Source organism: Struthio camelus, chromosome 26, assembly GCF_040807025.1.
Source record: "Struthio camelus isolate bStrCam1 chromosome 26, bStrCam1.hap1, whole genome shotgun sequence".
Classification (NCBI taxonomy): Eukaryota; Metazoa; Chordata; class Aves; order Struthioniformes; family Struthionidae; genus Struthio; species Struthio camelus.
This window is the reverse complement of record NC_090967.1, coordinates 2,970,109-2,993,563: the sequence shown is the minus strand read 5'-3', so window position 1 is coordinate 2,993,563 and position 23,455 is coordinate 2,970,109. Positions and strand designations below refer to the sequence as shown.

The 23,455-nt window shown below is 49.9% G+C and overlaps 1 protein-coding gene across 1 annotated transcript in view; it reads left to right on the top strand.

Moving 5' to 3' along the window:
* The window catches only part of ATP8B3 (ATPase phospholipid transporting 8B3), a 29,978-nt gene that overhangs the window by 4,886 nt on the left and 1,637 nt on the right, over positions 1 to 23,455 (top strand). Inside the window, exons 2-27 of the mRNA XM_068919710.1 lie at positions 3,592 to 3,666; positions 4,283 to 4,374; positions 4,969 to 5,082; positions 6,117 to 6,215; positions 6,681 to 6,742; positions 7,437 to 7,509; positions 7,613 to 7,683; positions 8,332 to 8,414; positions 10,073 to 10,231; positions 10,786 to 10,874; positions 12,121 to 12,314; positions 13,025 to 13,233; positions 14,816 to 14,850; positions 15,499 to 15,655; positions 16,122 to 16,310; positions 16,809 to 16,921; positions 17,320 to 17,484; positions 17,841 to 17,952; positions 18,297 to 18,372; positions 18,871 to 19,012; positions 19,889 to 20,156; positions 20,433 to 20,656; positions 21,186 to 21,269; positions 21,640 to 21,879; positions 22,489 to 22,627; positions 23,038 to 23,168. Of these exons, the coding sequence (XP_068775811.1) occupies positions 3,612 to 3,666; positions 4,283 to 4,374; positions 4,969 to 5,082; positions 6,117 to 6,215; positions 6,681 to 6,742; positions 7,437 to 7,509; positions 7,613 to 7,683; positions 8,332 to 8,414; positions 10,073 to 10,231; positions 10,786 to 10,874; positions 12,121 to 12,314; positions 13,025 to 13,233; positions 14,816 to 14,850; positions 15,499 to 15,655; positions 16,122 to 16,310; positions 16,809 to 16,921; positions 17,320 to 17,484; positions 17,841 to 17,952; positions 18,297 to 18,372; positions 18,871 to 19,012; positions 19,889 to 20,156; positions 20,433 to 20,656; positions 21,186 to 21,269; positions 21,640 to 21,879; positions 22,489 to 22,627; positions 23,038 to 23,168 (3,375 nt within the window). The 5' untranslated portion in view covers positions 3,592 to 3,611. The remainder of the gene's footprint in view (positions 1 to 3,591; positions 3,667 to 4,282; positions 4,375 to 4,968; positions 5,083 to 6,116; positions 6,216 to 6,680; positions 6,743 to 7,436; positions 7,510 to 7,612; positions 7,684 to 8,331; positions 8,415 to 10,072; positions 10,232 to 10,785; positions 10,875 to 12,120; positions 12,315 to 13,024; positions 13,234 to 14,815; positions 14,851 to 15,498; positions 15,656 to 16,121; positions 16,311 to 16,808; positions 16,922 to 17,319; positions 17,485 to 17,840; positions 17,953 to 18,296; positions 18,373 to 18,870; positions 19,013 to 19,888; positions 20,157 to 20,432; positions 20,657 to 21,185; positions 21,270 to 21,639; positions 21,880 to 22,488; positions 22,628 to 23,037; positions 23,169 to 23,455) is intronic.

The window sequence follows — 23,455 nt, the reverse complement described above, 5'->3', positions numbered from 1 at the left end:
GCCCTGACTAGCCTCACCTGGGGCCTCCACCTACACCCTCTCCCATGGGCCCAGCAGCTTTATTTAAGCTCAGTCACTGCCTGAGCTGTGTTGTAGCTGTGTCTGTTTCTAGTTTGGTCACAGCTGTGGATGCTGTTGATCTAGACTCTGACCTGTGGGACTGGCTTCTTGACCTTGGACCTGCCTGGTGATTGCTGGCTGCATCTGCCCCTGGTTATGGTTGTTGGACCTGACCTTGACCTCTGGATTGACTTTCTCGATTGGTCTCAGACCTGCCTCATCACCACAAACTTGCTTGGTCATCTGGGCTGATTCTGGCTGCCATCCCTGGGTTTGCCCTGCTTGTCTTGCTTGGGGGCTGCAGGATAGAGCCCTGGCTGGTAGGGCTCCTGCCCTGCTGTTCACGTTACCCTGTCTGGTTCCTTGTCCCTTAGAGAGCAGCTGCCCTGTCTGCATCCTGACCAATGTGGGTGGGGTCCCAGCATGGTTAGTTGTATTAGGAGGGTGTAGGAAGTTGCTCACATATGCTTTTCTTCTGTAACAAAGCTGTCTTATGAATTGTGTCCTCTTCTGCTATGTCAGCGCAGTTGTTTATGGAGCTGTGGTGGAAAGCTGGTAGTGATTTTTTTTTTTTAACACACCTGCAAAATAATGAAAAGAGAGGAGAATTCTGTCCAACCTTGACTGGGTTTACAGTGTTACCCCAAAACAGCTCCGTCAGTACAAACCAAGGGGTACTGACCCATTTAGAGGGGTGTAAGCAAGTGGCTGTGGAACAGGAATCCCTTAAGCTACCTTTTTCACAGATAGAAATGTGCATGGAGCTAACCAGCTAGGGAAGCTCTAAAGAAAAGATGAAAATCCTTTCTTTTGATGGCTGGGGGAGACAGGAGTCTAGAAGGCACTAGAGTCCCCAGGAGCAATTCTCATTGACCCAGCCAACACGTTCTGTCAGGGCTTTGCACATGAGCGTATCAAGGCTTGAGTAGGGGACAGCGTCCATGTGACAGGAGGGAGAAAGAGCCATGCACTCACCCTCCCAGCTCCATTTCCCTGTTCTTGCTACCCTGAGGTTCATCTCATCTCCTTTTAGAAGTTTCCTGCAGTGTAGGTATCTCGTAAGTTAATATCCCTCAGCATCCTTTATGTTCATGAGGAGGAGATATTTCTGTGTGGTCAGGTCTGTCCGTCTGTCTGCTCAGAGGAGGCAAGACAGCATACCTGCCAGGAGCAAGGACTTGGAGAGGAAGCTTGATATTCCTCCCTTGACTCTCTGCAACCACATGCAGCCCAGAACTGTCTGTAGGAAAACATGTCCCATGTTTCAGTGGGACAAGGACACAAGTATGTAACAGCAGGGAGGAAGCTGGGAGCTTTGCGCTTCTGTATGTTAAATCCTTTGCCACCTTGTCTTGTCCAAACCAAGGGGGAAAGCTAGAGTGGGTGCCAAGGAGCTTCTGTGCAGCCAGGTATGGAAGAAATCTCATCTCTCCAGGCATTCCTGCTCTTTCAGCATCCGTGTAATCCACAGGGCAGACAGCATTTTGAGCTATGTAGCAGTAGTACTACTGCCCCACAACATGCAGAAGCTCCTTCTCCCTGGAACGTGTTCCTCCTTTTTAGTTATGGTACAAAATGTATACAAATGGGCCCCAAATGCCCTGAATCCATGGGTGTAATTTTTGATTCAAGTACAACTACAAATGCAGAGTTCTTGGTGGTAATGAAGGACTATACTGCAGTAGCTTGGTTTTTTTGGTTTGAATTTATCTTTGGTCTGGACTTGCTGGTTAGGGAAAGGTGGGAGATGGCACTTCAGAGACCTATCTGTTCCCAAGTCCAGCAGAGTTTGGGATGAGGATGACAGCTCTGGCCCAGCTGGTGGCATCCATGAGTGTCTTGAGGCAGTGTTGTGTGTCAAGGCAAGCTAATATCAAACAAAGTTGCATTGTATCACAAGGAGTGATAGGGAGAGAAGCAGATGCGGCAGTGAAGGAATGGAAAAAAGGAAGTGACCAAACAAGCGAGATAAAAAATAATGGCAGGGATGGACTTCCATGTGGGATTATTTAATAACAAGGTAATTAATGCTTTACACTTCACTGACTCCTTTCACGTAAGGATCACAAAATGCTTCACAAACATTAATTAATCTTCCCTAACATCCCTGCAGGGAAGGTCACTGAGCTACTGAGCGTAAGGGAAATCTTGTCATTAACAAAGGCGTTTGGTCTCCGGGTATGACAGATGCTTGGATGTGATGGCAGGAAGGGGAGAATTTCTTCTCCTTGTTGATGACTTCACATGATTTCCTGTAACTTCCTGAGAGAGAAAAATATCTTTGAGTTGTTGCGGGTATCTGGAGCTGGGCTAAGGTGGGCCTGAAAGATAATCCATGTGCAAATGGTTGACACTGCCTCACTCTTCAGGTTAGACTGCCCCCCACCATCCCTGAGGACACTGGGAAGGCAGGGCCCTGCCCTGATAACCCCAAGCATCAATGCCCATGCAAGGTTTGAGTAAACTTAAGGCATCCATGAATAGCAAATCTGTGACTGACCATCAGAAAAAACACCAGGGTGAAGTGAGAGATTTTCCAGCTCTTGGTCTCTTCAGATCAGAAATGAACAACTTTCGGGAAGTTACAATTTGCTCAAATGCAGGCTCTTGAAAGAAATGCTGTGAAGTCAGACTGAACACCAGCAGAGCTGTGAATAGAGGGTTGAGACTGTCTCCTAGGAGCTGCATGTATGGTACCTGAGGTGAGTGCTCTGGTACTATCGTGCCTCTACCACTGAAGCAGAGGTTGCTGTACTCCTGCATGCAGCAGGAGCCACTTCACGGCTCCAGAGTAGCCAGGAGATGGGGAGAGTCCCCATTCACTGGCATGCCAAATCTGTCCGTTGTATCCTGCAGACATCTGGTTCAGAGGCAATTTTCCCAAACTCCAGCAGGAGGTGCAATCTTGATCTCTTTTCAGGTCCAAGAGCTGCAGCTGGTCCTGAGAAAGGCAGTGTAAAGGACCTCAGGCTTCAAAGGGAGAAATTCACAATTATAGCTTAGATTTACTCCTACCAGAAATCATTGCCCTTCAGTTGGACTGATGGCATAATGAGATAGGAGAGAGTTTGACCCTTTTTTGCATAAAAAAGAAAAGTGTAAGAGGAAAGGCAATAAGACAAGATAACAGTATGAATGGGATGGGGCCAGTCAGTGCGTACAGGGTAATGTATAGAGGAAAAGTCTTTGCAATGCAGAAGCAAGATTAGGAACATCCGAAGGAAGAAATTTTATTTCTGGGACATACAAAAAGAAAAGTCATTTTTCAGGTAATAGGTGTTCAGCCTGACATCACCACTTCTGTAACGTTTAAATGGTTACTGAGGACTGCATGTCAGACTGCAGTAACTGTGGAGCATACAGATTTACATCTCTGGAGTAATAAAAGATCTCAGTTTGTCCTTAGAAGAAAAGTACCCCTTCCACCTCAGGTCCTGCCCTGGACCGATGAGGCTGCATTGTTAACATACTGGTAGGACTATGTTGTCGTTGCTCAGCACTGCAAATAACTTTGCTTCTCTTTTTTCCTAGATCTTGGTAGTGGTGCCAGCATGGCTGACCAGGAATTAGCCTCAGGCTACCTGAATGGAAAGAAGCCGCCACCAGGTCAATGTGCAACAAGTGATATTTTTTTCTTCTTTTTTTTTAGACACTTGGTTTATGGGAAAGCTGAAAGTGGGACGGGGATATGAGATGGGCAAGAAGTGAGTTCAGGCTGAAATGGTCTGGAAGGATGGACTATCAGTTGGGGAACATGACTGGGGGGTGCCTTGCTTGGCCATATCTGCACTGTGATAGCAAAAATGAAATTAGGGGAGGAACAACCAGCCTTAAATAATAACAAAAGCTGTGCCTGGGGGAGTTATTGTTCATCAGGCCTGATTATGCCAATAGACCAAGCCCTAGCCCACATGATTAGCCTGAGGCTCAGAGGCAAATCATAGGGAGCAGTCCTACACATCTGGGAACTTCTGGCTACCTACCTGTTCTGTCCAGTCCATAATCTATCTGTCCCCACAGACCCTGCTCTGTCCTAGCTGTACCAGCCTGACCGCTGGCCGTTCCCAAGGTGTATGTGCGTTATGGAAAGCACATCACACCAGCAGTGGATCACCATAAGCTCGTAGCACCATTACTGGTCTGGTCCGTGTCCCTGGAAGCCAGAGGCTGATGGCAAGTGAGACCAAGGAGGTGATCACTTACCATGTGCTTTCTTTTCCAGCTTTCACCTGGGAGGTGAGGGCAAATGACCGAAACTACCACTTGCAGTTCAAGAAGAAATTTGCCTTCTGTCTGACCAAGAAGAAGTATGCGGTGAGTTAGCTTGTGCCAACCCTGTGCCTTTTCTTTTGCTGTCCACCCAGCCCCTGATATTCTGAGCTGGTTTTGGGGAGTGACATGACAGAGACTCACAGATTGATCTGCAGTAGGATGGAGAGTGCCATAAATAATCCAATATGAGGAGGAAAGGTCGTTTCCTTGTTTTGTGATGCAGATGCTCTCTGGAGCTCTGAAATGAGGAATAGAATTCAATGAAGTGTGTTCTTTAGTTTGATGGTCAAATCAAAAGAAAGGTTTTTGAAAAAAAGTTTTAATTGAACAAAACCTGATTTTTTTTTTCATTTTCTCAGCTAAATAATGAGCATCTTGCTGAGGATCAGTTAAAAATGAAACAAAATATTTTGTTTCTGAACTTCTAAAACATTTCTAAGTTGTATAACCCTTTGCTCTTACAAATCTTTCTCTTATTCTTTCACTAAAACTTTAAAAGAAAAATCTCTCTTATGCCATGAGGAGCTGAAAAGGCCTCTTTTAAAAATAACAGAATGTTTCAGCATTTTCTAAACACATCCTTGATCTTGTGTGACTGAACTCTCACTTTGAGTTTGACCTGCATTTCTTCTGCAGGACAACGCCATTAAAACAGCCAAGTACAACATCTTGACCTTTCTGCCACTAAACCTCTATGAGCAGTTGCACCGAATGGCCAATGTTTACTTCCTCTTTGTCATCCTCTTACAGGTGAGATTGACACCAAGCTAGTTACACATGTGCGAGAGATATTTCCTTCTAGCAAAGGAAGCTTGTCTAGTGTTCAGAGTAGGGGACTGTCAGACAGGACACCTGGTTTCCCTCTCCATCTTCTAGATGACCACTGTGAGAACCTCAACAGGTTATTTCTCTTAGGCTTTCTATCTGGTTTGCTACAGCCCCAAAACTTGTGAGAAAACCCACTGGGACATCTATTTCATCACAAGAAACAATTCTTCTGTATGAAGACCAAAAAATAGTCTCTATGCCTCACAAGAAGCCGCAGAAGTTGAGACAAAGTCATGCAACCCTTAATCTTTCGGGCATTTGTGGTAGGACTTTGAAGAGCAACTAAGGAGGTTAGGAGCACTGTTCCCAGGGAAAGCCAGTAGACCATAGACCTGTTAAAGCATGGAGACAAACTAGACACTGAAGGAATATCATTAAACAGGTACAAAGTTCTGTGGTTTCTCTGAGGGGTTTGCGCGACAGTAGTAACCTCATGAGTTGAAATTCTCCTCTGTGGTTAATTGAGTTCACATGTGAAATGCTCTTATTTTAGTATGTCTGATTTGCTTTACTACAGCTGAAGCTGGTTCTTTATTGACTGTGATGGTCTAAAATGGTGTCAAGGATACTGGTTTACATTGTGTTCATTGCCTTTCACAAACCCTTTGTGAGGGGTTTAACCTAGGCTTAGTTTGGTTATTGTAAATGATTGTGTTTGGATATAAACTAAGCTCACACAGACCACTCCTAAACAGAAATCCTAACCTACAAATTCAGGAATCCACATGTAGTTCACACATCCAGTTTAAAAAGAGATGGAAACTTAACAAAGCAGTTCTATGTAAACACAACTGTTGATGTGTCTTAGGTGCGGTGCAGCCAGAGTAGGGCACTGGCCTGGAAGGAGAGTTGGGAGTGAGGGAAGTTGTGTCTGAAGGTGGGATGAAAGTTGTGTCTGGTCCCTTACCCGTCACAGTGATTTTAAAATTCCCTTGCTGTCTCATTTCCTTTTCCAGACCTTTCCTGAAATCTCCACACTGCCTTGGTACACTTTGTTGTTCCCCCTGAGCTGCCTTCTCACCATCCGGGGCTTACGAGATCTTATTGATGACATTGTGAGTATGGGTTGGAGTTAAAGGTTGTGAGCTCTGGGTATAGATGCTGAGGGGGAAGGTGAATGCATGGGGCAGCTTATTACAGAGCCTTTGACTGAACTGAAAAGCTGAGAGATACTGACTGGCATTCATCATACTTGAGGTACCATCAGCTCTACTATGTCCAAAGCACTTTGTATTTTCCCTTTGAAGCAATGTGACCAGACAGTCTCTTCCCTTGGGGAGTGGAGCCCCATCTCGCTGTCATCTTTAATATCCTGACCAATGGATGTACTCCCAATTTGGTGCCCAGAAAATGCCTTGGGGGGGTTCTGACTGTTCATCAGAATGCATCTTCAGGTTGCTTCAGAAAGCAGATCTTGCCCTGGGGCTGACTCCAGAGAATTATGGCATTAACAGAATAAGGATGCCTGGCACGGTCCATCCATTTCCTTCGACATCTTTTTTTCCCTCTCCTCTGTACAGGGCCGTCACCAAAGTGACAGGAAGATCAACAACAGGCCATGTGAAATCCTGTCTGGGAAGAGGTGAGGGCATTTGGAAAGCTGTATCCACATTTTCCTGACTTGCTGTGAAGAAGTGTGGAATGATGGACCTTATCTGAAGTGCTGAGCATCCCTGAGCACAGTAGTTGTGAGAAGGGTTTTGGTGTCACTACCCCTGACTCTGCAAACTCACATCTGCTCCCCAAATCTATTGCATGTCCCACTGTTTCCCTTCCAGGGATGATCTGGTCTCGCTCCCAGGCAACAGGTCTGAGAATCCCTGACTCCTTTTGTTATGCTGGGAGGAGGGTCTTCTGGGCACAGAAGTACCTCCAGGACTCCACCTCTGTCCCACAGAGCAACATTTCTGCTAACCCCTGATCTAGAGGAAGACTGGTCCAGGAAAGGACCAGCATTTCCTGCCTGGGGCCAGGTCACTGGTGACTGAAAGTCACTGCCAGCCATGGGTACATGGTATATGGATATGACAGGCTGATAGATCCTGTTCCATTCCCAGTGCTCAGCTGTCCATCAGTCATCTGGACAGCAGACCACCGTGATGGCACAGAAACAAAAGTCTGGAGGCCCCATTCATACAGGAAGCTGGGAAGAGGCAGGTTGGTCCAGAGGATAGATATAGTGTTTGCTTTGTCAGAGACCGTGTTCCTACTGCTCTGTGAGGATAAGACAGCCTTCAGGGCTGCAGCGTTCTTATCGGCCTCTAATTCTTCTGCAGCTTCCGCTGGCAGAAGTGGCGTGATATCCGTGTTGGAGATATTGTCCGTCTGCGCAAGGAAAACTTCGTCCCGGTGAGTCAGGCCCCGGTGTTGGGTGCATGTTGGGGATGATAGAGAAGAGTCTTAGCAAGGAGAGACTCAGTGAGGTGCTCTTTCTCTCCCCTTACTTTTCAAGGCTGACATGCTCTTGCTGTGCAGCTCGGAGCCCAGCAGCCTGTGCTATGTGGAGACAGCAGATATTGATGGGTGAGGAGAGATGCAGAGATGTGGTTGTTGCCATGGGGAAAGGAGTGGAGACATCCCAGCCAACAGCTGAAGCCTCTGATCTTGGGGGCCCCCCCAGCATTGGGGCTGGTTGTCAGGCATGGTGGAAGACCTGTGAGTTCAGTAGAAACTAAGAGATCGGGGGGCTCAGCATCTCTGAAAACCAAACCGACAAGACATTCCAGAAATGGGATTTGAGCCCCTAATTTTGAAAATAGGGGCCAAAAGACAATTGAGGCACTTGTTTTTGGCCTATCCATAGCTGGGGGACATCTCCAGCCCTTCCAAGAGCATCTGTGTGATGTCAGGCAAATCTCTTCATCTCATAATTCCCTATCAGTCAAAAGAAGGATAATAGCTGCCCAACCCTCCTGCCTCCTTCTGTAGGATTTATTTAATGATAAGGTCTCAGAGCCAAGGTTTTCTCTCTGTATGAATGCTCCATGCCTGGCATGATAGGCTTCTATCTTGTTTTCCATTGCCAAACATTACCATCACTCAGTCACCCGATAATTAGTGGCAGTCTCCATGCCATGGGTCTGATAGCAGAGTTAACAGCTCTGTCACCTCATGGGGTTGTTTCAGTTGTTATCCCCCCTCTTCCCTCCTCTCCTCTGTTCTTGTTTACAGAGAAACGAACCTGAAGTTCAGACAGGCCCTTCTGGTCACCCACCAGGAACTGGTGAGTGAGGAGAGCGTGGCTGCATTTGATGGTGAGTTTCTCAGATGAGCCACGACGAAGCTCCCCTGGGATCAGGTCGGTTCAGCCCTGGCGTGGGGGGAGTCTCCGCACTCCTTGCTCTATCCCCTCATATGCCAAGTATTCTTGCTCCAACAGGTGGTTGCACTTGTTCCTGCCTGCAAGGCTGGGAGGGTGGTTCATACTGAAGCACCCTGCTTGGAGGCCCTTCCCCAGCTGCGTGTCTCTCTGATGGGTCCCTCAGGGTTGCACACCTTCCCCGTAGACTCACAGAATGGTTCAAGTTGGAAGGGACCTCTGGAGATCATCTAGTCCAACCTCCCTGCTCAAGCAGGGTCCTCTAGAGCATATTTCCCAGGATCGCGTCCAGGCGGGTTTTGAATATCTCCAGCGAAGGAGACTCCACAGCCTCTCTGGGCAACCTGTGCCCGTGCTCCGTCACCCTCACACTCAAGAAGTTTTTCCTCATGTTCAGATGGAACTGCCTGTGTTTCAGTTTCTGCCCGTTGCCTCTCGTCCCGTCGCTGAGCACCACGGAGAAGAGTCTGGCCCCATCCTCTTGACACCCTCCCTTCAGATTTTTGTGTACATTGATGAGATCCCCTCTCAGTCTTCTCTTCTCCAGGCTCAACAGGCCCAGCTCTCGCAGCCTCTCTTCACAGCAGAGATGCGCCAGTGCCCTCCTCATCTTTGTAGCCCTCCGCTGGACTCTCTCCAGTAGGGCCATGCCTCTCTTGTACTGGGGAGCCCAGAATTGCACGCAGTACTCCAGATGTGGCCTCTCCAGGGCTGAGGAGAGGGGCAGGATCACCTCCCTCCACCTGCTGGCAACACAGGTTGCAGACCGTTGGCCCTTCTGGCCACAAGGGCACATTGTTGCCTCACGCTTCACTTCTTGTCCACCAGCACTCCCAGGTCCTTCTCTCCAGAGCTGCTTTCCAGCAGGTCAGTCCCCGACCTGTCCTGGTGCATGGGGTTATTCCTCCCTAGATGCAGGACCCTGCGCTTGCCTTGGTTGAACTTCAGGAGGTTCCTCTCCGCCCAACTCTCCAGCCTGTCCAGGTCCCTCGGAATGGCAGCACAGCCTCCTGGTGCGTCAGCCACCCCTCCCAGCTCAGTATCATCAGCAAACTTGCTGAGGGTGCGCTCTGTCCCTTCATCCAGGTCACTGACGAAAAAGTTGAACAAGACTGGACCCAGTACCAACCCCTAGGGGACACAGCTAGCTACAGGCCTCCAACTAGACTCTGCACCGCTGATCATAACCCTCTGAGCTCTGCCATCTAGCCAGTTCTCAATCCTCGCGCCTTGGCTCTCATCTTTCCTGCTAGGATCTAGCACTTCCTCTGGGGTGGTTGGGTCTTTGGTCTCATCCCAGGAGCTCCCAGACTTGAACTTAGGTCCTGGATTTTTCCCCTTTGTCTGATCATCCATAGGATGTGAAGGATAGTGCTGAACCTCCTTCCCAGCACTCAGGTAGGCACACGATCTCAGCCTGGCCTTGCTTTGAGTCATCCTAGTCACAGCTGCCTCTGGAGATGCCCTGGTGAAATCTGAATTTCCCCCAAGAAGCCCTTGTCATCCCTCTCTGGAGAGGGCAGGTGTGGGAAAGAGGAACTATCTCATAGTTCTCCAGAAGCCAAAGCTTGAATTGTATCCTCTCTGCCCAAGGGAAAGTGACCTGCGAGGAGCCCAACAGCCGGATGCACAGCTTCAACGGCATGCTGGAGTGGAAGGGTGAGACATACTCGCTGGATAGCGAAAGGATCTTGTTGAGAGGCTGCAAGTTACGCAACACCGACGTTTGCTATGGCTTAGTTATCTATGCAGGTGAGTGCCCAGACTCTGCTTTGCCTCTGGGCCAAGATCAGGGAAGGCAGGATTCCCAGAGCTTTTAAGTCATCCAAGCACTACCAACATCAGCAGGTCTGATCCTCAGCTGATACAAAGTGAGAAGGACCTGCCACTGTAACCAAACCCCCAAAAATTGGTACTAAGGTTTGCTGGTGTCAGGCTCACTGTCAGGAAGACAAGCTGACTGAAGCAAACATCAATTTATTCCACATTATATTTCACCTGGATCAGATCCTGGATCCATTTTACCTTGTGGTGCCTTCACAGATGGGCCAGTACAGCTGAGAGCTTGGTGATGAGTAGCTGTGGGTAAGGGGAGGGATAAGATCTTAGGCTGGTGTAAGCAGCACTTCTGATTGTGCAACAACAGCTTGATTAACCATTGGAACCACTGGTCAAGAGATCTGGTGCTCTGAAGTCTTTAGAGGTGAGGAGATGTGGCTGTGGAGAAAAGAGCATCACTTAGCTGCAAGTCAACCTTCTCGGGGCTGCGGGCTTGTGTTTTCACTTCTAAAATGTCTCTTTTCCAGGATTTGATTCCAAAATTATGAGGAACTGTGGAAAGATCAAGTGGAAGAAAACCAAGTTGGACCACATGATGGACCGGCTGGTAATCATAGTGAGTGTGCTGCAAACACATCTCAAACAAGCCACGAGCATCCTGGGACTGCCCACACATTCTTTCATGAAATGCTGTTTCTTTCAAGTTTTTTTGAGCCTGAACCGTTTTGTTCAAAATATCTTGGTTTTAATGTGGTGCAGGTTAACTACCAAGTTATGTTCCCAGCAGCTGGCATTTGCTGGGTCTGGAGCAGTTTGTTCTGTGGTTGAGTTCCTGAAACCCAGGAGCCCTGGACCTTGTCAGCTCTGAATCCTCAGCTCTCTAGCAGTCCATTTGGCAGGCCTATCTCAAAACCAGGGACTTGGAGTATTCAGGATCCTAAACCCCAAGGCACTGTTTTGTGGCAGTACAACATCCTTGACTCGGGAGCTGGGACACCGGCTGATCAGGGGATACTTTGGCTATTTGAGGCCTAGAGGCTTAAGGTGGCTGCCATGCTCTGCTCCATGGTCAAGAGCCTGCAGGCAATGGGACCTTGGCACTTAGGTGAGGACCGATGCTCAAATCCACAGAAGAGAGGCTGGAAACCTTGAGCTGGAGGCAGGGAGTGAGGCTGGGGCTTTGGCTCCAGGTAGTGTTGAGTGAGCAGCTTGCATTTTCAGTGTTGGTACCAAAACCCATCATTCACTGTCTTCCCCACAGCCGCCTCTCCTGTCTGCTCTGCTCCAGGTCCTTGCTGAGCTGAAGGAGGAATGTGACTGCCAAAACAGTTCCTAAGGTCTTGTAAAGTGAAAATCTCCCTTCTGACCCCCTTGAATCCTCCTAACTGCAGGTCCTAGGATGTGGTCTGAGCTGAGAGACCTTTTTGTTCAGCACAGGGAGGACATGGGAGGGAGGAGCCTCTCATCTGTTTGAAGCAAAGTTCTTAGCAGCTGAGTATCATCACCTCACAAATAGGCCACTGGCACTGCTTTGCTCATAACTTCAGCAGGAAGGCTGCAGGGGTGCCCTTTGTGCAGGAAGATGGTGCCTGAGGCAATTAGCAAAGGTGGGAAAGTTGGGTTTCATTGTGAATGCTCTGTAGATGTGTAAAGCTGTAATCTTTGCTGTGTTCCTTCATCTCAGTGCAGGATAAGCTCCAACTTCTGTAGTTATCTCGAACCAGCTTCAGACACAGGGACACCTTTCCACAGGTTTACAGTTAAAAGAGAAAAACAGTGTGGAAGAGGCAATGGTTTGTCCTAGAGAAGAGGTTGGTGGATTCTGTGTGACGTGGCTTTCTCATCCTGGCTTCCCTTCTCAGATCTTCCTGGTGCTGTTGGTCATATCACTGTGCCTTGCTGTTGCCTCTGGATTCTGGGCAAGGAGGTTCCAGGAGAAGCACAGCTACCTCTCTGCTCTCTACAAGCACACAACTCCCGCCAAGCAGGCCTTCTTCAACTTCTGGGGCTTCACAGTTCTCCTGAGCATCATCATACCGATGTCCATGTATATAACGTAAGAACTCCAGAACTTGCAAATGCTCAGAAACTAGTACCATCATCCAGGCCCTTAGCCATCATCTGGCATCTTGGTTTGCAGCCATAAAATGGGACTGCACGAAAGATTCAGCTGTGACCCTGAGCAAATCATTTCTGCATGTTCCACTGACTGCAAGAATGTGAAGATGGGTGTGGTTTGAGCTTCTTACAAACATTAACAATGTGCTCTGAGATCTTCTCAGAAAAAAGCCAGAAAAGAGATGTAAGGGCAATTGTTGATGTTGGCAGTTGTGGGTAGGCTGTGGATGACAAATTGATGAAGGTGGTATTTCTCCACTGAGCAGCAGCAGGAAGGGGAAGAGAAGGATGCAGCCGTTGATGGCATGCAGTTAATAATCATAATTTGTGCTCAAAGATACAATTTCAAAACTTTTAGGCCCTTCACTGAATCTCCAGATCTATGAAGTTTTTCATCAAGGGCCAGATTTCCAGAGGAGCTGAGATGCCAGGGACCCAAAGGGCTCCCAGTCTGGTGTGATGAGCCTTCTGGTAACCTGACCATGAACAATGAAAACTCTTTTGCTTCTTCCAAGCTCAGAGCACTAGGTTCAAGGTGGGGAGTTCCCCTCTGCCCTTTCTTCCCATATCAAAGCCCCAAGTCCCCCTGGGATGCGTGCAATGCAATCTCCTTCCCTGGTGTAAGTTTTCTTCCATCTGACTCCCTAGGTTTGAATTCATCTACCTGGTGAACAGCTTTTTTATCAACTGGGATTTGGAAATGTATTATGCTGTCAAGGACATACCAGCAAAAGCCAGAAGCACCAGCCTCAATGATCAGCTTGGCCAGATCGAATACATCTTCTCAGACAAGACTGGCACCCTGACACAAAACATCATGAGCTTTAAGAAATGCTGCATCAATGGGACAATCTATGGTAAGTACTGGTGGAAGCAAGTTTGTAGGGACTTATGAGTGAGGTAGACCTTGCATTTAGGGCATGGGGCTAAGTGCAAGGTACTTGAGTTCTTTCTACTCCTGACTTGCTAGGAAGCTGGGGGCATGTAAGTTATCTATGTGACAAACATCTGATGCTTAGGCAGAAGATGATACAGGAATTCAGCTAACTCCTGTGTTATCAGGCTGTCGATGCATTGTAGGGGCCTATGCACCTGAAGTCAAACGGATTTCGTGCTCTTAATGTGTGGATTCCTCACCCTCCCCTCCTGCAGCACATCATTTTCTGGGTTTCTGGTGAATCTCCAGCTTGATTTCCAAACATGGGCATTTTGAGGTGTTTTTGTTTCCCGCAAAAGTTTGGGAAATTGCAACTGAAACAGAAACGCTCTGTTCTGTTGAAAGGACCTTTACTTCAGTTCTCTCTCCTCACAAGTTCAATGCAGAGCAGCAGGGCTGAGAGGGGAGGAAAGAGAGAGGATACCTGCTTCCTCTTTAGCTTCCTTCTGGGCCCCTGCCGCTCTTCTGAGATATGTCAGAAAATATCAAACTGCCTCCCCCCGCTAGACTACAGCCTCTCGTCTTAAAGGTGAACTGTGGAGGAAGCAAAGAAATTACATTGTTCCTTTTATGTTGCTTCTTTATGGTGAAGGCAAGTAACACTCTTTTTGTTGTTATTTTTCTGCTTGTTTTTCCCCTTAGAAACCTGAGAATTGCCAAGTCTTTCTTCCTCTCTTACTGTTACGCTTGGTGGTGTTGGCTGACTTTTGGGAGCTGTCTCAGTGCTTAATTAGTGAACTTTATAGAGCAGGTAGGGCCAGAGGTTTAGCATGAAGCTCCTTTCCCCTGAAATATTTATCAGGCACTTGAGTCAAAGGGATGGTGATAAAAGCAAACAGGAGCAAAAAAAAAAAAAAAGTTTTAAGGAAGACATAAACCAATTTCTTCCTGTCTGATCTATCATGGTGCATCTCTGCGTTAGTAACATTGCCGTAATCCTGCCAATCTTCAGCCAACTGTAGAGTATCCCTAGAAAGGCAGATGAGAGCCAGACCTGAATTGTTAACATTAAAGACGTGTAGAAAGCATGAACAGTTGCTGAGCCAATAAAACACTTGCATTTGTCCTTCACAAAGAAACAAATAAATGACCAACAAATAAATGGCCTTAAGAGTCCTGGGCTATGTCCTGGCAGCCCTTGGACCGTTCTGTCTCTCCACCCGTGAGGCAGAGCCTCAGCAGGGACTGAGATCCCCTCAAAACCCTGAGACAGAAGGGAGAAACAGAAGCATGTAGTTAATCCACAGATTGTTCTATTTAATTAAGGCCAACTTTTGAAAAAGTGAATAGGGATTTGGGGGAGCCAGGTCAAACCCAGACATCCTAATGGAGCCTGGCTCACAAGGGAAAAACACTGAGCAGATGTTGAAAACATGTCCCTTTTTACACGTTTCTTGTTGGTCAGCAAAAGAATCAGATCCTTCTAGAAAATTTGGTCAAAGCCCCTGCTAGTAATGTTCCCTGCCAGCTCTGTATTGATTGAATTATTTTTATTTTGGCAGGTATGAGCACAGGCCATGAGAACAAACAGCCGTCGGTGCGTAATTTCCCTCACTGTCCCATGTAACACAGGGTCAGATGTTGCTCCTCACTGGGGGCAAAACCGTAAAAGCTCTTGATTCTGATGGGAACAGGATCAGCCTTTTGTTTTGTAGCACATCTGTCTTGCAATTTGGGTACCATCTTGTGAGAAAGAGGCATGTGACTCCTTGGGGTGGAGAGTTTGGTGGTTCTCAACTGCTGGGTGTGTGGTTAAGTACAAGGGAAACATGGTTATAAAATACTGCAGTTCTGATTTTTCCAGCCTTTTTATACCCAACCCCTTGGCATAAGCAATGGAAAGCGAGGTTTATGGACCGTGGTTCTGATCTCCTCATGCTGGTGTGAATAAAGAGCAAGTCCACTGGCATTAGACCCAGGGGAAAGGAGAGAGGGGACACACCAGGATTGCACAGATTTCACTGATGAAGTGAATCAGCCAAAAGTGTGCACTGTTACTTGTGGTCTCTCACCCCAGGGTTTGACTCTGATCTGCCTTGGCTCAGCTCTAAAGCAGTCATAGCACAGGTCAACACATGATCTGATCATTCTACTGGAGCCTAACAAAATCGTGCTGGAGAGCTGTACTGGCAGGCCCCCATGCTCGGTTTCTCGGGTGCCAGTAGCCTGTCTGCACCTTTTGCAGGGATCAGGGCCGACCTGGAGCCACCATGCAGACAAGAAGTTGGAGTTTTATGACCCCATGCTGCTGGAAGCTGTCCAGCAGGACACCGACCCTGTGCTCAGGGAGTTCCTGAGGCTGCTAGCCCTCTGCCACACCGTCATGGTAGAGGAGAGCGACAGTGAGTGGGCTCTAGTGTCGACTGTGTGTTCCCGCACCCATGTTCTGAGCAGGGTGAAGTCCCCCAGGTAGTTCAGGGCACTGAGGCTGTGATGGCTTTTCCACTCACCAGTAAAGCTCTGGTTTAGGCAGAGTAGGCTGCGTAAGAACCCAGTGATGCTTGGGCTAGTGTCCTAGCAATAGCCTCTGGCCCTGATGTATACATTTGGGTTTGTTTTAAAACCAATGAGTTGGGGAACACAGGGGTGATAATTCATCTCTGGGCATTTATCCTGTTCAGGATGATGAGCAGAAAAAATAAGACAATTGGGACCGAGTTTCCATAGCCTACCGGCTTGGACTTTAGGGTCCCTATAGGAAGTGTTTGTGCTGGGCAAGCATGGGGAATCTCAGAGGCATAAGAGGTGCTTGGCTGGAGTGGGAATCTCCTTGCCTACCCCATCCTACTCTCTACTCCTTTTCTGCAGACCAGCTGGTTTATCAGGCAGCCTCACCCGATGAAGAAGCACTGGTGTTGGCAGCCAGGAACTTGGGGTACGTCTTTCTGGCCCGAACACAAGACACTATCACTGTCAGCGAGCTGGGGGTGAAGAGGACATACAAAGTGCTGGCCATGCTGGACTTCAACAGTGATCGCAAGAGGATGTCAGTCCTGGGTTAGTGGGATGGGGTGTCTCAGGGACTCCTTCCAGGACCACAAAGGGTCCCTTCTGTTCTCAGTCCTACAAGGGATGGCACTGGGATGGGTGCAATTGATTGCTGCTGGCACAGGGACTCTTAAGAATTGTCCTGGTCATCTTTGTGGTTCTGTTTGCCCTGATACTTTGGTGAAGGCAGCCAAGAAGGTTTTTGCCCCACAAAGAAGAGAGGATGTAAAGCAGGGGCTCAGAGGAGGTATGCGAGGAACTGACAGTCCAGGAGGCCTGACCTTCCCTCATGGTAATGTGTGTAGATCAGGGGTGACCTGTGGGATCTGCTATGACCAGCTCCATAACCAGTCCCTGCTGCAGAAGAACATCAGGTGTTATCTGTGGTGTCTCCCATAGCACAGTCATGTTGGCCTGTCTCCCTGAGCTCCCAGTTTCCTGCTGCTGGGATGGCTACGAGTGAGGGGCAGCTCTCTGGGTGCCTAAGTGTTGTCCTTCCCCTTCCAGTGCGAGACCCTGAGGGGACAATCCGGCTCTACACCAAGGGGGCTGACACAGTGATCCTGGCAAGGCTGCACAGGCGAGGGCCCAATGAGACCTTCACTGAGACAGCGCTGGACGTGAGTTCTGTACCGGCCTGAGGTGGAAAGGGCTGGTCTCCCGCTTGCTGGCTTTGGGCTGGATGCCTTGAAGCCACTGCTATTCTCTCCCCCTCTGCCTTCAGGATTCTTTCTTCCTTCTGTCCTAGGAGCCTTGTCTGCCTGTCGGATGGGGTTAAGAGGGTATCAAATCCACCCTCAGTCCTCTGTGTGGGCTGATTGCATCCCAGGGCTACTACTGGGGATGCTGTAGGCTGGGGAGATAGTCGTAGCCCAGAGGAGATGCTAAAATCCTGCAGGGCCTGTGGCTCTGCATGTGGGAGCATTGTGGCTGCCTGGCACAATGCCCCTGTCCAGCATGAGAGCTATCCTGGCCAAAGGAAGGGAGACCTGATCCAGTGGCTGTCTCATCTCTGCAGCGCTTCGCCGCGGAGACCTTGAGGACTTTATGTCTGGCCAGCAAGGTGGTGAATGAAGCTGACTACAGCAAGTGGAGCAGGAGGTACCATGAAGCCAGTGTCCTGCTGCAGGACCGTGCGCGGGAGCTTGACAAGCTGTATGAGGAGATGGAGCAAAATTTGCAGGTGGGCTGATGCTGGGGGGGGGTTAGGAGGAACTGTCTGTGTAGGTCCCTACTGGTCCCATGGAGGGTAGGAGTGCTGGGTTCAGTTCCCCAGGGCGAGGAGGAAAAGTGTCTGACCCAACACCCATCTGCAGAGGGAGAGAGTGGGCTGAGATCACCCGCATGGATGATTTTGTGACGTTCCAGTAGACGCTGAGCTAGAGATCTGTCAGGTTATGTCCTGCAGGGACACCCATGGGAAGAGGATGGAGTCTGTAGGGACACAGAATCCCTAAGTGGATCCAGGGGCAATTCCCAACTCTATCTTGCCCCTGCCATCCTGCCCCACACTGTGACACTGACTCACTCTCCTTGCAGCTGCTTGGGGCCACGGCCATTGAAGATAAGTTGCAAGATGGAGTCCCTGAGACCATCCAGCTGCTGAAACTGGGCAATATAAAAGTTTGGGTGCTGACAGGCGATAAACAAGGTCAGTGGAGGCAGCTCCAGACCCTACCAACACATTTTGGGTTTTCTCTAATAAGGGCCAGAGAAGAGAAGAGACTCTGGGAGAGAGAGGACAGCAAAGAGGCTCTGCTGGTACCTTTCATATACGATAATAGCACATCCTACGGATCATGTCACCAATGGGGAAACTGAGGAAGGGGAAGCCATTTGCATGATGGCATAGGGCAAGAGCTAGAATAAAATCCTTGGCTCCTGCTGTCTGCCCTAGGACTGTTCTGCCTGGCTTGAGGCAGGACTTGAGGGCTGCCTGGGCATGGAGGTGACAGCACTGTGCAGCCATTGGCCGCTGATACATGTGTGTTGCAGAGACTGCAATGAATGTTGGCTATGCATGTAAGCTGCTCACGGATGACATGGAGGTCCTGGAGGAGAAGAAGATAAGGTGAGAAATTGCGAGCTCCTGGTTCAGGACAATCTCCCACTAGGCAGGGAAGGAGGTTACTCCTATTGAAGGAGACACCTGAGGGTGTATGAGTGTGGGCAGAGAGCCAAACTGCCAGAGATGCTTCTCCTTCTGTGTCCAAGCCCAGATTTCCATCTCCCTCATCATCTTCTGATGCTCTTCCCGGCCTCGCTGCTCTGTGCTGGCCACTACAACTCTCTTCTCCTTGGCAGAAAGTGCTTAACACAGCTCTCCAGCCTCCTAGCCACATGAAACTTTGTTCTCAGGCCTGCCTGGATGGGGGCTGATTTCTGATATCTGTGAACTCTTGTGGCATCCTGTCTCTCCCTTCTGTTCCCACCACTGGGTGCTGGTCCCAGGTCCCCGGACCTGGCTTTGAGGTGGCAGAGGCCATCAGTAGGTTCCAATCAAAGTCACAAAGCATGTACAGTGTTCCCAGCATGCTGGCTCAGCTCTGCCTGTCCCTTCCCTGCACAGTGAAATCCTCGAGGCCTGCTGGGTGAGCCACAACAATGTGAGCAGCAGTGAGGAAGCCTTGTACAGCAGCTGCTTCTTCCAGCAGTGCCCAGAGGCCTTGCGCCATAAGAAGAGAGCTCTCATAGTCAATGGGGACTTCCTGGTAAGGCAGTGCTTCGCTGCTCCCCTCTCTGCTCCCTGCCTGTGCTACCGGACACTGTTTGTCACTGTTTGTCTCCGAGATGGATGTGCCCCAGTGCTATCAAACACAGCGCCTCCTGGGTGCTGGGAAGAGATTGCACCAGTTTGGTTACTGGTATTCTACAGCGACCCCCAACATCATTCTGCCTTCTGCTAAAGTGTAGCCACCTCTGGGGTAGACCATGGCAGTTGTGTTTCAGGGCATGGGGCTGCTACCCAGTATATAAGGGAGGCAGTGAAAGGGCCTTTCTACCCTCTGAGGTGACACATGGAAGCAGAAAGTAGTTATCTGACAACTTTAATAGGGAGTCACTAAGAGATGGCTGAGGTGGCACCAAGACTCAGAGTAGCTGATACCCTTCTGCCCCAAGGGGTGGGAAAAGCCACCTGGTCAGCAGTTTGGGCTGGGGAGCAAGCAGTGAAAGGTGTTGGGGGCTTTAACCACACCGATGCAGGCTGGCAAGTAGTTGCTTAATAAATCCATGCGCTCTTCTGGTCACACTGGGACAGTCTGGTGTCATGGGTAGAGTGCCACTGTCACAGTCCCTGCTATCTGATGAACTTGGAGCAAACTGGAGTCACTTTTTATAGTACCTATGAGATTTAAGAGCATAATCAAGGAGTCAGGGTCCTTGTGCTATAAAATCCCTGAAGGTCTTTGGAAAATACAGACCTTAAATGTTATCATCCTCCCTCCTTGCTCAAGATTGCAGCACAAGTGCTTGGGAGCTAAGAACAGCCCCATCCCTTCTTGCTAGCCCTGGACATGTGACTAGCCCCTCTCTTCTTTGGCTAGCTGTGGGGTGAATCACTAACCTGGGGTGTGCTCTCTCCTAAGGACAAAATCCTCCACACGGGAGAAGAGCTGAAGAAGAGGACAGAGTGGCTGGGGCAGCGGCTGGCATGCTGCAAGGCTGTGGGCTCGCAGAAGCAGGGCAGCCTGGTGGAGAAGGCGTTCGTGGAGTTGGCCACCAGCTGCCAGGCTGTGATCTGCTGCAGGGTGACCCCCAAGCAGAAATCACTCGTTGTGCAGCTAGTGAAGAAGTACAAGAACGCCATCACGCTGGCCATCGGCGATGGGGCCAACGATGTCAACATGATCAAAAGTGAGCCTTGGGGTAGCGGGGTGGGTTTCAGCCAGGACCTTCTGGTAGGAAGGCTGTGCTTTTATCACACCCAACCATGCCTCCTTTGCCTGGCTTGTTGCTCCCAGGGCCATGCCCCATTGCATTTTCCTTTGCCCATCACTCCTGGATTCACCCTCTGCCCATCAGCCTTGAGGCAGAGCCATCTCCTGTAGCAATGGGGAAGCCAAACACTGTGAGGCCTGAAACACCCTGAAATCCCCCCACCTGCATTTCATGTCCTCCCTTTGTCCCCAGCTGCTGACATTGGGGTTGGCATCAGTGGGCTGGAGGGCATGCAGGCCGTGCAGTGCAGCGACTATGCCCTGGCGCAGTTCCGCTACCTCCAGCGCCTTCTGCTTGTCCACGGCCGCTGGGCCTACCTCCGGATCTGCAAGTTCCTCCGCTACTTCTTCTACAAGACCTTTGCTGGCCTCATGGCCCAGGTCTGGTTTGCTTTTCACAGTGGATTTACAGCTCAGGTAAGGGCTGCTGCTGTCGTGCTGGGACTGTGTCAACAGGGCACGTGGTCTGAATCAGGGCTCCTGATTTTTGGGGCTGCCTGGCTGAGACTCAGCAGGTTATTTGCATTTGTCCTGGCTGGATCCCTCTGTGACTGGCTGAGAAAAGCAACCAGGGGAGCTTTGAGGGTGTCCTTGTAGGCACTGACAGTCCTTGTGAGCAGCAGCTGAGCCTCAGACAGAGGCAGGGAAAGCTCCCAGTTACATTAAGCTGGTTTCATAAATGATGGGAGCTTTTACCCAGGCTGAAGGCCATCAATGTGACTTGGTCACCGTTGTGTGGCTCCACAGCTTCCTGCTCTGTTTGCAGCATGGCCCAATGAGCCTGGAGAGCACTGCAGATAAGCTGGAGCTGCTGCAGAGCCCGTGGCCTGTTTCTCCAGGCTTTGGATCACAGTCTTCTAGACTTGTACGCCCCTGGTGCCTGGTATCCTCTCTGAGTCTTTCTAAAGCGTTACTGAGCTCACAGCCACTTTCTTCTCCCTTTTAGCCTTTGTACGAGGGCTGGTTCCTTGCACTCTATAACGTGTTCTACACCGCCTACCCTGTGCTTTCCATGGGCCTTCTGGAGCAGGTACTGTTTCACCAGGCAACGTCCAGGCCCTGTGGCCTGGAAGCTGGATACTCAGTATGCATAAATGAGCCCAGTAGTCATTGCACCCTGTCTCCATCTGTATGGCTCTTTGTGCACTGCTGGGACATGATAGTAGGTGCTTGATGGGCATTTGGAGCTCAGCCTCACTTAGCATCCCAAGGGGCTACTTACAGAACTGGTACTGTGGTGCCTCGGTTCCGTATCCCACCTACCCCCACCCCCCCCGCCCCAAGCAAGCGGATGGAGGTCAGACTCATCTCAGTGCTCACAGAGGGTACATCAGATGAGATGGCCCAATGTCCCTGGTGTGGGTGGGAAGGTTGATGCTTAGTGTCCTCCCTCCCTGCAGGATGTAAGTGCCAAGAAGAGTCTGGAGTTCCCTGAACTTTATGTGATTGGGCAGCGAGATGAGCTCTTCAACTACCGCGTTTTTGGCGTGACCCTCCTGCATGGTATCAGCACCTCACTCGCCAGCTTCTACATTGCACTCTGGGCCTTTGAGGACCGAGTCGGCAGTAAGGTTGTCGGGGACTATGAGTCCTTTGCCATCACTGTTGCCACATCAGCTTTTCTGTCGGTCATCGTGGAGGTAAGCACAGGTCTGCCCCACGCTGGCCCAGGAGACAGGCCCACGATGCCTGAGCCAGGGTGATGGCAGAGCCAGGGTGGCACCGGAGGTTGCAAGGAAGGACAATGAATTAAAAGGCCATGCTGGGTCAAACAGCGTACAGGGTTGTAGGGCAGAGACGGACCCGAGGCACATAGTGTTGCACTGCCAGGCACCTGGGGAACAGAAACTTCAGCCCTAGCATCCATCCTATGCACCTTCTCCTTTCCTTGCAAGATGTAGCTCATCATGCCCAGCCTCTGGCTCTCAGGATAGTGGTGTTGCAAGGAAAGTACAGGGGATTTGGAGTGGAGAGTGTAAGAAGATGGGCCCTTCTCTGCACTGTGGCAAGTGCTGTGCTGGCCTCCCTGCTCCCTGCCAGAGTTTGGTGCAGATGTTTAGGGACCACAGCTGAGCTCAGCCCTGGGCTCTCTGACCTGATTCACAGCCAGCTTCATTGCTGGGCGACGATCCTTCATTATGGGGTGTGAACTTGGGGCTCCCTTGAAGAATGAGTGGCCAAGTAGAATGGGGCTCCCCATTCCTGACAGTCTTGACAGGGCTCTGTGTGCGCTGTTGTTGCCTGCACAGATCATCATGGACACAAAGTTCTGGACCGTGTTGTCCTTCCTGATGGTCACAGCCAGCCTACTGCTCTTCTGTCTCTTCTCCTTCCTGACCCAAAGCATCAATGCCTTCAAAATAGCCCCTGCCATCTTCCGCTTTCCAGGTAAGATGCCCCAGGGATCCCTGCAGTCCTTCCTCTCCTAAAACAAGGGAGCCCAGGCTGTGTTCAGTGCTAGAAGCTGTTTTCCACCCTGTAGATCATGTTTTCTCCTGGGCCTTGGCCAGAGCCTGTCTCCTGGCCCAGCCCAGCCCGCTTGATCGTCCTGTCCCTTGCACTAGCCCTCAGCTGCTGTTCAGCCCTGAGGGCTCTGCTAGGGGACAGACATGCCACTTCTTGATCTTGCTGGCTTAATCTTGATCTTGACTCCAACTTAAGTGCCATCTCCTGTTTAGACCCCTCAACACCTTTGTGGGTCTGGGTCTGCACCCTCACAGTTGTTCTTTTTCTTTTTTGCCCTTGCTGGGCACTTCTCCTGCTTGAATCTCACTTGATGGTGACTCGTGCATTAACAGATGCCAGCAAGAATGCCCTGACCGACCCGTACATTCTGCTCATCATCCTGCTGTCCTTGGTAGTGAACACCATCCCCTCACTCACCATCCGCTTATACCGCACCATCATGGGCAAAACCACCATTCAGCAGGTGAGGGCTTATGAAAGGAAGGATCTGCCTGCCTTCCAGGTACACAGGGCTGGGATTGCCTTGCCTGCCTCTGTATCCGGGTCTGGGGACAGCCAGGAGATTTGCTTGTAATGGGAATGGTGAGATTCCCCAGGCAAGCCACTGCCTGGAAATTGGGATAGGCCTTGTGGCCTCTCCTCATTGGCACTGCTCTTGTGACATGGCCCCAGGGGTAGGAGACCTGCCAGTTCTGGATAGGATCTGCTCTCAGCTGCAGGAAGGAATTGGCCTCCAAGGCTTACTGAACC